Below are 13,967 nucleotides of genomic sequence, written 5' to 3' on the forward strand. Positions count from 1 at the left end.
GGGACACCAGCAGAAGCCCTCACACGCACACATGCCAACGGGAGCAAGAGCAGCAAGAAGGAGGCAGCCGGACGACACGGATAATCCAGATATATTGAGGGTGGCCCCTCTGAGATTAGCACAGGAGAGTTAGAAAGATTAGAAAGATACGCGATCCCCTCCCTGCTCCCCGCCCCCACCCCACAGACAGACACACACAGCACAACGGCCCCTCCCCCACCCCCATACAAATATGGCTTCTGTGTAACATGGACAGAGTGGTTCAGCTCAAAGAGGAAAGGTCATTTTCCCAAAAGCGGGTGCTGGGAGACAGGGAGCCCACAGGCCTGGGGCCCTGGGCTGCCTGGCTGCTGTGAGGTGGGTGCGCCCTGGCTTAGGCGGGGCGGGGTGCCTGCGGTGCCCAAGGGCCCTGACCAGCGGCTGGAAGATTCCCGAGGGTATTACCTGAACTGAGGGGGTGTGGGCAGGCCTGCCGGACGGGCGCAGCAGGGCGGACGTGCTGGAGGGGGGAGCAGGGTGCCCCTTCACCGGGACAGGCAGGGCGAGTGACCTCATCTCCACGGCAACAGAGGAAGACAGAAAATCCAACGCAGGGGTGGAGATGGGAAGGAGACAGGGTTCACCCTCAGCCCTTGCTGAGCAGGGTATAGACTAGCGGGGGAAGAGAGGTGACCGTGGTCGTCCCAGGGTCAGTGCCGGGGACAGGCCTGAGGGGTGCATAGCAAAGGCTGTGGCACTGACTCCGTGGCTCTGAGAGGGGAAACCGAGGCAAGGTCTGGATGCTGTATATCTGAGGGAGAGACTAGACGGACAGCTGAGCGAAACACGTCCTGGGACCGTTTCCTCCATGACCGAGGGGCACCCAGGGTGGCCTGGGACCCACAGGGCTGGGGCGGCTGCCCAGGCCAGGAACACGGACCTTCCTTGGCGCATCCTGCAGCCTCCCCCAGCCCACCTGCCAGGGACCCCCTTGCTGTCTCTCTCTCACACACGTGCGTGCACAACCACGTGCACACACACACACACACACACACAAGCACAGACACAAGTCACGCACTCGCAGAGTTCACATTGCTCCCCTCCCCTCGTTTGGGCAGGAAACAGCTCAGTGCAGAGAAGCTCCTTTTAGTATTTTTGTTGTTAGGTCTGCCTGGCCGCTGAGGGGACGGGAAGGGGGCGCAGACGGCACAAGACGCGGCGGATGGCTGCCTAGCGATGCCATGGAGAGCGGTTGCCGAGTGACAGTCCCCGCTTGGGCTCGGGTCAGGGCAAGGGCCCGGAGCAGCGCCCCGCGCACAGCCCACAGCTGCTGGAGCGCAGAGCATGGCTGCCCGCTCTGCGCTCCCCACCCCCAGGGCCCGGCTTCATTCGCTGTGTGTGGGGTGGGGGGCAGGGGTCCACTGCCATCTCTGCCTGTCTTCCTCTGCAGACCCATGCCTCCCGGCAGGGGCCGGAGTCCTCCGGCGCGGAGGTCCCCGTGTGGCTGCCACCTGCAGGCCACGCCTCCTCGGGACCACCCCCTCGCCCTCTCCCGTGGTGGTAGAGGAGGGATGACGGGGTGTCACCCACTTCCCTGTCCCCAGCTCGAGGTGGGCGGCTTCTGCTCAGCACCTCCCCATCCCCCCTAGAAAGCCAGGTTGAGGATGGAGGGCTGGAGAGGCCCCCCGCCCACACCCAGCCCAGCTCAGAGCCCTGTCCTTCCCCCTCCGCCTTCCCCCCCTCCTAACACTCCAGGGGGTGTAGTTCTCCTCACCCCTGGGCCCCTGCCCCTCCAGCCTGGAGACGGATTTGATTTGGGATTGTTATAAAAATAATAATAACCCAAACGCAGAGAAGCCACGGAAAGGGCTGAGGGCAACCCTCCCTCCCCCCGCCCTCCTCCCTCCCCATTCCAAACCGAGTACAAAACCGCACCCAAAGCAGACATTCTGTACAGGGGGGTGGGGGGGCCAGGGAGCAAGCGGGAGGGGCGGCCCTGGGGTCGCTCTGTACAAGTCCAGGTTGGCGATGGCCCCGGAAGTCCCCACGGGGCCCATGGGGGCGTAGGAGGTGGCCGGGCGCGTCTAGATGAAATACTCCTTTTTGTCGTCCCCGCCCGACTGCCCGCCTTCTGCGTTGATGATGGCCGTGTCTGCATCTGGGGCGTCATCCGAGCCTTTGGCCTCGTGCGTCAGGTAGGTCCCTGGGGAGACGCAGTTTGCACACTTCTGAAGCCCCCTGTTCCGGCCTCACCCACCCACGGCGCCTGCTCCTGCCGCGTCCCTCCCGCCCAGAGCCTCCCTCTCCGCCTGACCCAGTTTGTGTCTTGCCCATCACCTGACCACACCCCCTGAATTAATGCACCCCGCCCTCAATTAGAATCTCACTTATAATACAGGCAGAAAAGTGTGTGTGTTTGTGCAAGTGTATGCATGCACACATGCGTGTGAGTTTGCGTGTACATGTGTATAGGTGCATGTATGCATGTGTGCTGCATGCATGCATGTGTACATGCGAGAGCACATGCGACTGTATGTGTGCACGTGTGTATGCATGTGTGTGTGTGTCTGCACCTGTGTGCACAAGTGCGTAAGTATATGCATATGCATGTGTACACCTGTGTGTACATTCATGTGTGCATGTGTTTATAAGTGTGTATGGTGTACCTTTGTGTATGGGTATGCACCTGCATGCATGTGTATGTGTGAGTACATGCATGCACATGTGTGTGCCTGCATGTGTATTGTGTGCCTGTGCATGTGTGCATATGTATGTGTCTGCATATGTGCACATAAGCATGTGTGTGCATATATCTCTGTGTATACGTGAATGTATGTACCTGAGTGTATATGTGTACATGTGAGCATATGCATGTACATGTGCGCACCCATTGGTGTATATATGTACCTGTGTGTATGGGCGCGTGTGTATGTGGACATGTGGGTACATGCACATACCTGTATGTGTGTGTACATGTGAGCATTTATCTATCTATCTATATATACATATGGATATGGATATGTGTGTGTGTGTGTGTGTGTGTGTATGTGTGCATGTGAGTACACGTGTGTGCATGCACCCTGGGTGGGGACAGGGAAACCGCAGGTCAGCCCATGAACCGCAGCTGAGATCTGACTCAGCCCATGCCCTGGGCTGTTGGCTAAAGCACTTGCAGAGGGGAGAACCTGGGAGGAGAGTGGGTGGGCACGGATAAAGGGGAGAAGAGATGGTGTGGGGACAAGGGGCCAGGGGACCAGAGGACAACTAGATGAGAAAGGAAGAAAGGGCAGGACAGGATGGGACAAAGAGGCAGTTCAGGCAGGCCCCTGCCTTCAAGCAGGAGACCCTGGAGGCAGAGCAGCGTGGGAGCAGCAGCTGGCTGAGTGGGAGAGCTCCAGTTTACTTGGATGATCACCAAGGGTTGGCGGCGCTCAGTCATCACAGGGCTGGCTCCCTTCTTTATTCATCTCACACTCCAAGGGGCCACTGAGCCTCCAGATCCTGCCCCCAGCTCCCTGCTGCCTCCCTGCCTGCCCCCAGCTCCCTGCTGCCTCCCTGACTCCCCCCAGCACCCCACTGCTTCTGACCTTTGTGCCGGATCAAGTAGTGGCCTAGGAAGATAAGCAGGATGAGAAGCAGGAAGACGATGAAAGCCACGATCCCACCAATGATGGCGTGGTAGGTGCTGGAGGATGACGGCACTGGGCTCGGGTCTGCAGGGAGGGCACGCACACAGTCAGACCTGGGAAGAGCCCTTGTCCTAGAGCACCTCTGGCCATGGTATCGGACATGGCACGGAACACGGGCCAGCGTCAGGAGAGGGGAGTGGATCCCACAGCAGGGGGTATGCCTTCCTTTGTACCCTTCTTTCTTACACTGTGTCTCAAATGCAGTAATCATTTTAAAAAATTATGTATTCATGAATAAAGGGATAAATCTGCTCACATTCAACCCTTTAAATTGTGTCTGTGGCACTCAAGTGTCACGTAGCTTTACCATCTACATCATCTCTTGTTCTCTCTCTTGCTTTGACTTTCAGCGGGTATCAGAATTCCTTTCAGGTCATCATGCCCTCTTACCCTCCTGTCTGCTTGAGATCCAGAGCTGGCTTCTCTCAGGGGGCTTCCCAACCTGCTCACCCATTGCCCCAAGACCAGACAGAAGAGGGGCAGTGACGAAGCCAGGAACTGGGAACTCTGACAGCACCTTAAGGGAGGCGATGCTGTGTACAGAGCAGTGCTCCCCCCTGGTGCAGAGTTCGGGGTTCCAGCTACATCCCCATCCTCCAGCGTGTCTCATCCAGGAGGCCTGGGACTCCAGCCTCACATCCCACCACCCAGAGCTTTGTGGGGAAGGCAAAAGCCTCCTTCATGGATGGCCCCCATGGTGGCCAATGTCTCCGCCAGCAGATTAGAGAAACCGCCTTCCGCTGCAGCATCTACAGGGACAGATCCTGAGAGCACAGATTGGGCCAGGCATGCCAAGGACAGCACCAGTTGAGCCCTGAGTCCCAAATATCTGAGGAGACAGCGCCCAGGCCCAGGACATAGTCCAGATGTGTGTGTCCAAAACTGCATTAGCCGTAGAAAGAACTCATGGGAGAGCCACCATTTTCCCACAGACTCAGCTTGAGTCTTGTGGCCTCATGGAGTCTTTACATATTTCGTCTTTCCTACCTTCTGTCTCCTCAGGCTTGACTGGGCCAGCTCTTTGGCTCCTTGCCTGTCTACGCCTAATTTGAAAAGAAAACATTTGTGCTCTGGTTTTTTTTTAAGCTCTGCTTGGGAGGGAGAAAAGGGATCTGGGGGCTTCATGACATGATGGGGTGGGTGTGAGGGTGTTAAGGCGAAAGAAACAGAGGGAGGTTACCCCCATTTTTCTCCCAAACAGTAGGTGATGCACAGTCCACATCACAAAAATATGAACCCTGGATAATTGTTACAGGGGCTGTGGAAATGGAAATACCCTAGAAAAACTAGCTTTCCATGGCCATCAGTTACAGGCCCCTGTCCCTAGGTAGAACTCCATTTCATTCCTTCCAGGCTGGTGGCATCAGGACGGCTTAGGATACTCCTGGAGGAAGATGCAGGACACCCTCCTACCACCAGGCGTCAGCACTGAGGCAGCCGTGTCAGACAGGACCCCTGGTGGGGGGCGGGGCCAGCAGGAGACCAACCTGGGGCGCCCGGACTTTGTCTCACTGCCAGTGCCATCAGAGCTGGTCGGGGGAGATCTGGGGGCTGACGCTGGACCTCAGCACACCGTCCTTGCTGCTCACATCCTACAATAGCTCTGTCTGACGTGCCGAGGCAGCTCCTGCAGGCTGAAGTCTGCCCCTGGAGTCAGAGCCACCCCATCTATACAAGCATCCGGGTCCCAAGATCTCAGGTCTCTTATCTATGGGAGACTCAACTGCCATCACGTCGCCGAGGTAATGGGCATTTCCAATAGGGAACCTCTGCTGTGCTGCTATTCTGAGGGAAGGCCTGTAAGGTTTTCTGGTGGGACCCCACTGCCAGCGGGATCTTCAAGACTTCTGCCAACTCTCCAATAAAGGGACCCCTGTGCTAGCCCGTCCCTTCTCCTGAAGCTGGGTTTTGTGGTCACGCCTTCAGGGAGAGCTTCAGAGAAGGAGCATCACTAGTGTCTCTGGAAGACAGGACGTCAGAGGAAATGCCCTGTGTCTCCGCATCTGGTACGTCCGGGGTCTGCCTGGACCCACTCTGCTGTGGCCAAGGCCTGCAGGAAGGAGCACAGCAGCACACGTCCCGTATCGGTCACGAGAGAAGCAGCCCTGGGACAGCTCACTGGAGACGGAAAGCCCCACACCTGACCTGGAGAGACTCTGGGCCTCTGCCAGAGTGGGTGCAGGGGTACAGGGAGGGGGAGTACAGGGGTGCGGTGATGGCGTCATGTGGGCCACCAGTGCTAACCAGAGGCAGACCAGAGCCTGCCATTGTGTTGATGTTTCTGTATCAGACATTCCAGAGTGGACCCAGAGACCATGGCCCAGGCCCTCTCGGGGCAGGCTCTTGTCAGCTTACTTGGCCCAGGCACGGGGAGGGGTGCTCTCAGGAGATGGCGGGACAGTGTGGGGTGGACGGAGAGGGGCTCACCGTTCACATTGAGCGTGTAGTAGGCCTTGTAGCTGCCCATGTTGCTGGTGGCCGTGCAGCCGTAGGTCCCGCTGTCGCTCTTGTTGAGGAAGGGGAAGATCAGGGCACTCTCCTGGGTCATCTTTAGCGGGGGCACACTGCCCTCCTTCTCCCACAGGTACTGCTGGGGGCTGTGGAGGCAGAGAAGTCACACATGTTAGGGAGAGAGCAGGCCAGGGGGCTAAAGGGAGACAAAGACAATAACTGGGCACAGGAAGTCAAGGACAGTTTGATGAAGGCTCAAGGAGTTACAGGGGCCACAGACCGAGCTGCTGGGAGGGAGGGGTGCCCTCTTGGGGTGCGATTTGAGGATGAGGGAGATCGCTTAACTTGGGTCCGACTGTGGCTTGGTGCCCATGGGGGCCTTGGGCTCAGCCGGGGGGGGGGGCCCTTCTGCTGCTTTGTAGGAGAAATGGTCAGAGGATGGACAGGACCGGACAGGGCCAAGGAGCAACAGTAGGAGGGAGACGGGGACACTCTAAGGGCAGATCACAGGCCAAGGTATGGAGGTATGTTGGGGCAGGAAGCAAGAGGGTCTTCTTACATGGGATTTCCACGCCCCTCACAGTGAAGCAGCAGCTTCTGGCCCTCTCGGGGGTGTGGGGGGTCTGGTCTAATCTTCGCCGTTGGTGTGTCTGTGGAGAAGGAAGTGATGTCAATGCAAAACTGCCCTGGAGTCCAGGAAAGGGTGGCTCTCCCGCCTCACCCAGCCCTGCATTACAGCCTCTACCCCTGATGCCCCAAGGGCCTGCAGTATCAGGGACAGCGACCTCCGCCCTCTGCCTCTTGCAAGCAAAGTCCACTGTCGCTACCCAACATGCGGAGATTTGCGCTGCAAACTTGAAGAGGTAGGATTTCTGAAGATCTGTGCTGGGCAGGGCCCTAAGGGGTGTCCTAACCAGAGCCAAGGAGGGACCCCAGTGCACCTGTGCCCAGCACATCAATGGGACTTAATACACATTTCTGACAGAATCAGTGAACTTGAACATGATCGTTTATTGAGCTCACTGTAGCTCAATCCTCTCTGCTCTGCAAGGGAGTTCAAGCTGAGAGCGACTCTTGAACACAGAGCATCATTCTTTAATGGTCAGTCCAAAAGTGAAGTAAGAGATTTTCGACAAGAGTCAGGGGTCATATTTTGGCGGCGAGAAGGCACTGACACAATCTAGATGGTCTCTGCGATGGAATAATGGCATCTGCCACCGGCGCCGTAGGGCCGCTCGTACGCTAGGTCCAGATGGCCACAGAGAACAATGCAGCCAGATGCTGGTGGAGAACAACAGATAAAGAGGCCGAGCTTCCCCCAAGGACAGGGCCAATCTTAACAACCAGTGAATGGACGTGTTACTGTCAGATCAAACAGGACAAAGGGCATCAGGCCAAGTGAGAGAATGGGTATTCCAGGGTCCCACAACCATAGAAACGTCCAGCACAGTGCCTGGGGGAGAGCATTTGTTGACTGACTGATGATCGCAGTTGGGCTTAGAGGGAGTCAGTGCCAGATGGTCTGGTACCTTTAATAGAGAAGTCTATGGTGTTCAGACAGGGGAGGGCCCTCCAGAGCCCTGGGTAGGGACCAGGGCCTGGGGGAATGACCGAAAGGCCAAGGGGCCCCCACACTCATAACTACTGAGCAGAGAAGCACCTGACAGCAATATAGACATTTACAAAGTTCTTTCCTCTATTTTCCCCTTGATGCTCACGCTAATTCCGGGAAGTAAGCGGAAGCCACTGAGAGGTGGTGAGCTTTGGTGAAAGATACACAGCTTGTCACTGGGGCACCGCAGCTGGGACCCGGGCCAGCTGCCTCCAGCTTGCCAGTCTGCCCAGTGGAAAGTGATGTCACCCCAAACCTGCCTCACATTCAGCAATGGGCTTGAGGAGTCCCAGTGTTGGTCCCAGATGCAGGACTGGAATTACTTTAGGAAAATGGCCAGCGTCTAGATAAGCTAGGTCAAGGGCCACCTGGATGGCTCAGTCAGTTAGGTCTCTGAGTTTGGCTCAGGTCATGATCTCACAGTTCGTGGGTTCGAGCCCTGCATCGGGCTCTGTGCTGACAGCTCAGAGCCTGGAGCCTGCTTCAGATTCTGTGCCTCTGTCTCTCTCTGCCCCTCCCCTGCTCAGGCTCTGTTTCTCTTTCTCTCTCAAAAATAAATAAACATTATAAAAAAAAGAGAAAAGCTAGGACAAGAAATTCATTGTTGTGTAATTCTTTATCTTCTGCTTTTGTACTTGCTTTCATCTTAGTTCCTCCACTCTGAGTTCCAAATTTCCTCAGGGAAGGGCGGACATCCCCTGTCCATATTGAAAGCAGATTCCACCTTGGAAAGGTGCAGGGTAGTGACTGTGGATGCCAAGAACACTCGCACAGCTGGGGCAGATGCGGAGGACCGCGGAGAAAATCTGGGAGATCACAGCATGTTGGTCTCAGAAGAGGCCGCCATGTTCATCTTCTCATATTACGAAGAAAAAGTCAAGCTCAAGCCTGCATCTTGCGACTCCTCACTTGTTACAGGTGCTGCCACAGTTTACAATCCAGCTGCATCGGCCTGGCCTAGCTCAGGGCTTGATAAACTTGCCCTTCAAGCCAAATCCTGCCAGCAACGTGTTTTTGTAAATAAAGTTTTATTGGAACACACCCATGCTAGTTTGTTTACATACCACTTGCAGACATTTTCCTGCAGCAACAGCAGAGTTAATTAGTGGAGACCACGCAGCCCCCAGACCTAACACGTTTACCCTTTACAGGACAGGTTGCCGGCCCTTGGCCGAGTGCTGTCACTCCTCATCCCCTCACTTACCTGTGCCCACATCCCTTTCCTTTCCCCACCCCCAACTCATACCTGTTACAGTTCCACCCACAAGCCCACGACATACATAGAACTTCGATGCGCTGAGAGGTGGATCTGTCAGCTCCCTTTAGAGACTCGTGGTTCACGGAGCAAACGATGTCCGCCCCGTCATCGTCCCGGGAAACCTGGAACGTCACCGAGCTGCTCACGGTGAAGGTTTTACCGTTGGGATCTTCCTGGATGCGGGTGGGTTCCCCTGGAGCGCACACACACAGGCACAGAGTGAGCCCAAGCGCACAGATACAGTGTGGGCCCCACGGCAGACATACAGATGGTGAGCCTCAACTTAGACGCACTGAGAGAGTTGTGAAATGGTTATGTACACACGGGGAGAACACAGCCCTAACACACACACACACACAAACGAGTGCATACAGAACATTTGTCCTCCTTCTGTGCCCTGCAGATGTGCACATACACAGACATGCGGACATGTGGACATGTGGACACCCATGCATCTCATCCTCCCCCACCCCCGAGCCCCAAAGCAGGGGGAACTTACCGTGGAGCTCTTGGTCACCCTTCCTCCAGGTGAGCTGGGCTGCAGGTTTGCTTCCGGAAGACTGACAGTTTAGAGTGGTTGTTTCTTTTTCCCGTAATGATGACTTGTAGCCAGTGATTATGGGCTTCTGTGGGATTCCTGCCATGCAGGGGGAGGGGCGGATGGCCAAGATAGGAAGGAGAGGCTCCCTCAGGTGACCTCAGCTCTCCCTGCAGAGATGGCCTCTCTGGGCGTCAGGACACCTGGGTCCTGCTTTGGTTTAGAATGGGTAGAAGACTAGAGAAATCATCTTTCTCTCTGACCTCCTCCCTAGGGACCAGTAGGGGAGATCTGATATGGGACCTGACACCCCACAGCACAGCTGCGTGGCTGAAGGATTGGTGGGATGCTCCAGGGGGGAAAGGAGACGAAAATGAGCTGCTGCGTAAGCAGCTCGGGTACTTGGATATTATAATCACGCACAGCAAGCACTTCTCGAGTTTCTCTCCTGCAGTCTTGGGAGGTACGTGGAATAGATGTTAGCATCTTTCTGTCATAGGTTGGGAGATTCAGGCTCAGAGAGGGTAAGGGATTTCCCCCAGAGCAAACAGTAAGTAGAGAGAGGGCTAGAACCCAGTGCTCTTTGCATTTCGTCCCACCGCAAAGGAAGCACGGAGTGAACTTTTCCCAACCGCTCGGAGACCTGCCTGGCCCCTGGCTGCCTCAGGGGCTCACCTAGGAGCTGAGTTTGCAAGAAGGCGTGCTGCGGAGCCCCTGGGGCGGGGAGCCTCACCGAGCACGGTGACGAGGGACTTGGCGGTCCTCACAGGCATGGTGAAGATGGAGCAGGTGTATTCGCCTTCATCCGCCAGGGCCACGTTGCTGATGCTGATGCTGAGCTCGTGGGGAGTGGATCTAACCAGCTGGATCCGATTATCACGAAGGGCTGGGGGGGAGGGGGAATTGGGAGGATGGGAGGCGGGGCTTTCACTGGCTTCACGTTCATCTTCCAATCCCAGGCTAGCGTCTTTGGGAGAAGGGGTCTAGCGGGGTCTAGGGCAGGTGAGACTGCTCCAGAGCCTGAGCCGCCTCTAGGTCCTGAGCCACCTTCCTGAGCCGCGGGGCACACAGCCTCAGGGCGCTCGGAACAGTGGGCGTGGCTCTCGTGGGCTTCCTCGTGGAGTCCCTGGTGCAACACCGACACCAGCTAAATCTTAGGGCTCCCCTGGGGTGTAGCCACTCGGGGACCCTGTAGGATGGTGCATGGCTCAGGTCAGAGCTCTAACACTGAGACTTTTCTGGAACCAGGTGAGGAGGCTAGGGTAACTTCTGGTGCTCAGCCTCTGGACCCCAGGTACACCTGCCCCGGGCTCCGCTGGGCACTGCCCCAGCCCACAGTCCCTACCCCCCTCCCCAGGGACATGAAACGTGGTATGCTACCTCTCTTCTCCCCAAAGTAGAGAGTCTGCTGGGCCGGGTTAGACCACTGCAGGGAAGAGTCCTCGTGATCTTTCACTTGGCACTTGAGCACCACGGTGCCACCAGCCACCACGGTCTCATCGGATGTCCAGGGCTGGCTATCTGCAGGAGCACAAGAGGGTTAGCTTCGTGGGGAAGCCCCCCCCCTCCACCCACTTCTGGGCCAAAGTACCACCTCATCTCACCCAGACCGTCCAAGGCCCAGGTGTCTGCATTCTCTGAAGGCGTCGTGGGGGAAGGAACAGAAGAGGCGGAGGAGGGGAGACAGACCTTATTTCCTCTTGCTTGGACTCCACAGAGGGACAGTCACTTGTTGAATGTTTGCTGGGTGAGCTGACAGGGCCGCGGACATTTAGAGGAATAGAGGCGCCCAAATCTACGCATAGCACTGCCCATGGCTCTTTCCTGAGAGATCGCACTTTAAAGCACGCACACGCACCTGCCACTCGGGCTCTCCTTTCCTGCCTCCAGCTGCATGTGGGAGCGAGGACTAGAGAGGCGCCTGACACTAATAACCCCGAAAGTAAAAGTGAGGAGAGACCACGCCAGCCTCGGGTCCCCCATTCGGGAGCCGAGAAAACTGCGATCAGTAACAAAAACGATTCAACAAAACAGAAGAACCGAAACATTTTGGCACGGACTTTGCAGATTCCTCCCACAGTTACTTCCCTTCGTCGTCAGCTCACATTTCTTCCAGGATCGGGACAACCCGCCTCTCAACACACAAATCCTAGTCACCCCCCTCGTGTTATTTTAAAGAGTAAAGGATTAAAATTTTCCCTTCCATGCGTTGGATATGCTTTCTCACCCCTCTCTAGTCAGATGAAACGACAACCCCCCCCAAAAAAAGGACAAATAAGGTATTGGAGGGATAAGCCATCTGACTCTCAGTGTGCCTCCTCCCTGGCCTCGCTGGGCCCCTCACTGTGTGATGCTCCCTTCCTCCTCCACCGGCCGGGTTCCCTGCTCCCCTCGGCATGGATTCTGCTCCCAGTGCTGATTCCCTTGTCTCCAGGACTTTCTGTGACCCCATGGCAGGGACCCCCACACAACTAAAATAAACAACACCTTCCGACTCAGATTCCCAAGGCTCCGCATCATTTCTTCTGTGGCGCTCACCTACTTAACCAGCATCAGGCTCCTCTGAATAGGAAGCCGAGAAACTCACTTCCCACAGTCCCCTAACTGAGTAATTTTAAACTCCCTGTGGCACTGACCTTACCCCTGCCCTGTCTGGTATTCCTTTCTTTTTTGGCCACCTGAGCTCCATTTCCAAGAAATGCATAATGAATGCTCCTAGCAGAGAAGCTTCCCCGCCCTCCCGGAGTGAAGGTGGCATGTGCTGGGTTGATAACAGGGACCCTGAGGTCGGGGGGCTGTCTCCACACTGCAGCACAAAGTCTGGCTGCAGGGTTTAGTGTTCGGAATCATAACAGAATTGAGGAGGATCTTCTAGGATCATGGAATCTGATTCCCTCGTTTTACAGATATAGACAATGAGGCAATGGAGGTGGGGTGATTGCCTAAGATCATTCTAGAATCAGTGATTCCAGTTGGCCCTGGAACTCGCAAGTGGCCTTTTCTTTGGAACGCTCCTCAAGTAACCTTCTAACTTGAATCTTAAAATGATGATTTTAAGGTTAGTGAGGCAGAGACGGAGCTGGCAGAGTAAACTGGGATGTGATTGATCCCTGAAGTATCTGAACGAAAGGGCCGGGAAACCTTTCATATACTGCCAGCCGTATACCAAGTTTTGACGAGTAATCCTGTTCTCTCTGGGTCCTTTTGAAGAATTCTACCACAATTGTGTCTTCCAGAACCTCTTTATTCCAAGTGATACACTCCTCCTAGCATCATTTTATTTTTGGAAGGAAGTGTAGGGATGCAGAGGTCTGTGTACTGGAGTGAGGGAAGAGGCGTGAGTCCGGGAGGAGTCGGTGGTGTGGAACTACGATCTAAAATGTCAGATGGGGTGGAGAAGGAGCTGTGTGGTAATGAGGGGAGTGGGGACAGAGGGCAGAGGCAGCATGAGTGGGAGATGACGTGAGGATGGTGGAGGGGACCGAGGGACACGGTGACGGGGGGCCTGGATTCTCACCTTGACTGGCCAGCATATCAGGGCTGCTCCAGACTGTGGAGCTGATGGCCTCGCCGAGGGGAGCCAGGGTCCCCAGCTCCACATCCTGCTCCTGCCAGTAGCCTGGGGAGAGAATCTCCATCAAGGATGAGCCCTACCCACTTGCTGCTGCCCTTTGGGATACTTGCTTGTTGGGGGCAGGGAGAGGACAGGCCCTTCTGAAAAGCAGCTTCTCTGGGGGTCCTTTCTGAGGAGGGAAGTGAGAGCTTTTCTTCCGGAGGTGGGGGCGGGGGGGGGGGGAGTATTGCAAGGAGGGGGCTGAGTGTCACCAATCAGTCATACAATATCGGAGCCAAAGGAGATCTTAAAGATCCTCTGCTCCGGTTCTCCCACTTTACAGATGAGGACAATGGAGCCTAGAGAGTGAAAAGTCACTTGGGGAAGGTCACTCCAGCAAATGCAAAAAACGCAAAGATTGTTCATTCCTCAGCCAGGATTCTTCCTGCTACACCACAGCATGTACTAAAATCACAGCGGATTTAATAATTAGGAAATACGTCCATTCTTCATCCTTCTACTAGGCCCGTGACACACGCTGGCTGGCACGTTCACCCCTGTGACGCCGCGGAAGCAGAATGCAGGGACTTGCCCAAGGTCCCATGAGTAGAACACAGACCGGAAGTGAAATGCCTGATCTCAAGTCCAAAGCTCTGTTCTTTTCCAGCCGAGGCCCCCAGCAGTGCGACAGACAGCGGTGGGCTGGAGGCTGCCACCTGCTCTCAGGTGAACAGCTCGGGGTCTGCCTGTGTCCGGCCCCTGCCCGCTGGGCGTCCCGGACCCTGCTACCTGCCCGCCACAGCAAGCCCCAGAGCCGGGTCGCCGCCTCTCTCCCCGGGCGGTGGCCCTAGGACCCGCCGGACAAGCGGTGCCCAGAGCCCAGGGCC

At 56.1% G+C, this 13,967-nt stretch overlaps 1 protein-coding gene across 1 annotated transcript in view; it reads right to left on the minus strand.

The window, feature by feature from the left end:
• Positions 1–1,109: 1,109 nt before the first annotated feature.
• Positions 1,110–13,967, minus strand: part of CADM3 (cell adhesion molecule 3) — a 14,379-nt gene continuing 1,521 nt past the window's right edge. Inside the window, exons 2-10 of the mRNA XM_029935850.1 lie at positions 13,045–13,146; positions 10,908–11,048; positions 10,261–10,413; positions 9,489–9,626; positions 9,012–9,182; positions 6,679–6,769; positions 6,096–6,265; positions 3,567–3,692; positions 1,110–2,182 (exon numbers count right to left, since the gene is read on the minus strand). Coding sequence (XP_029791710.1) covers positions 2,064–2,182; positions 3,567–3,692; positions 6,096–6,265; positions 6,679–6,769; positions 9,012–9,182; positions 9,489–9,626; positions 10,261–10,413; positions 10,908–11,048; positions 13,045–13,146 — 1,211 coding nt within the window. The 3' untranslated portion in view covers positions 1,110–2,063. The remainder of the gene's footprint in view (positions 2,183–3,566; positions 3,693–6,095; positions 6,266–6,678; positions 6,770–9,011; positions 9,183–9,488; positions 9,627–10,260; positions 10,414–10,907; positions 11,049–13,044; positions 13,147–13,967) is intronic.

The sequence above is a fragment of the Suricata suricatta genome, chromosome 3, assembly GCF_006229205.1.
Source record: "Suricata suricatta isolate VVHF042 chromosome 3, meerkat_22Aug2017_6uvM2_HiC, whole genome shotgun sequence".
Classification (NCBI taxonomy): domain Eukaryota; kingdom Metazoa; phylum Chordata; class Mammalia; order Carnivora; family Herpestidae; genus Suricata; species Suricata suricatta.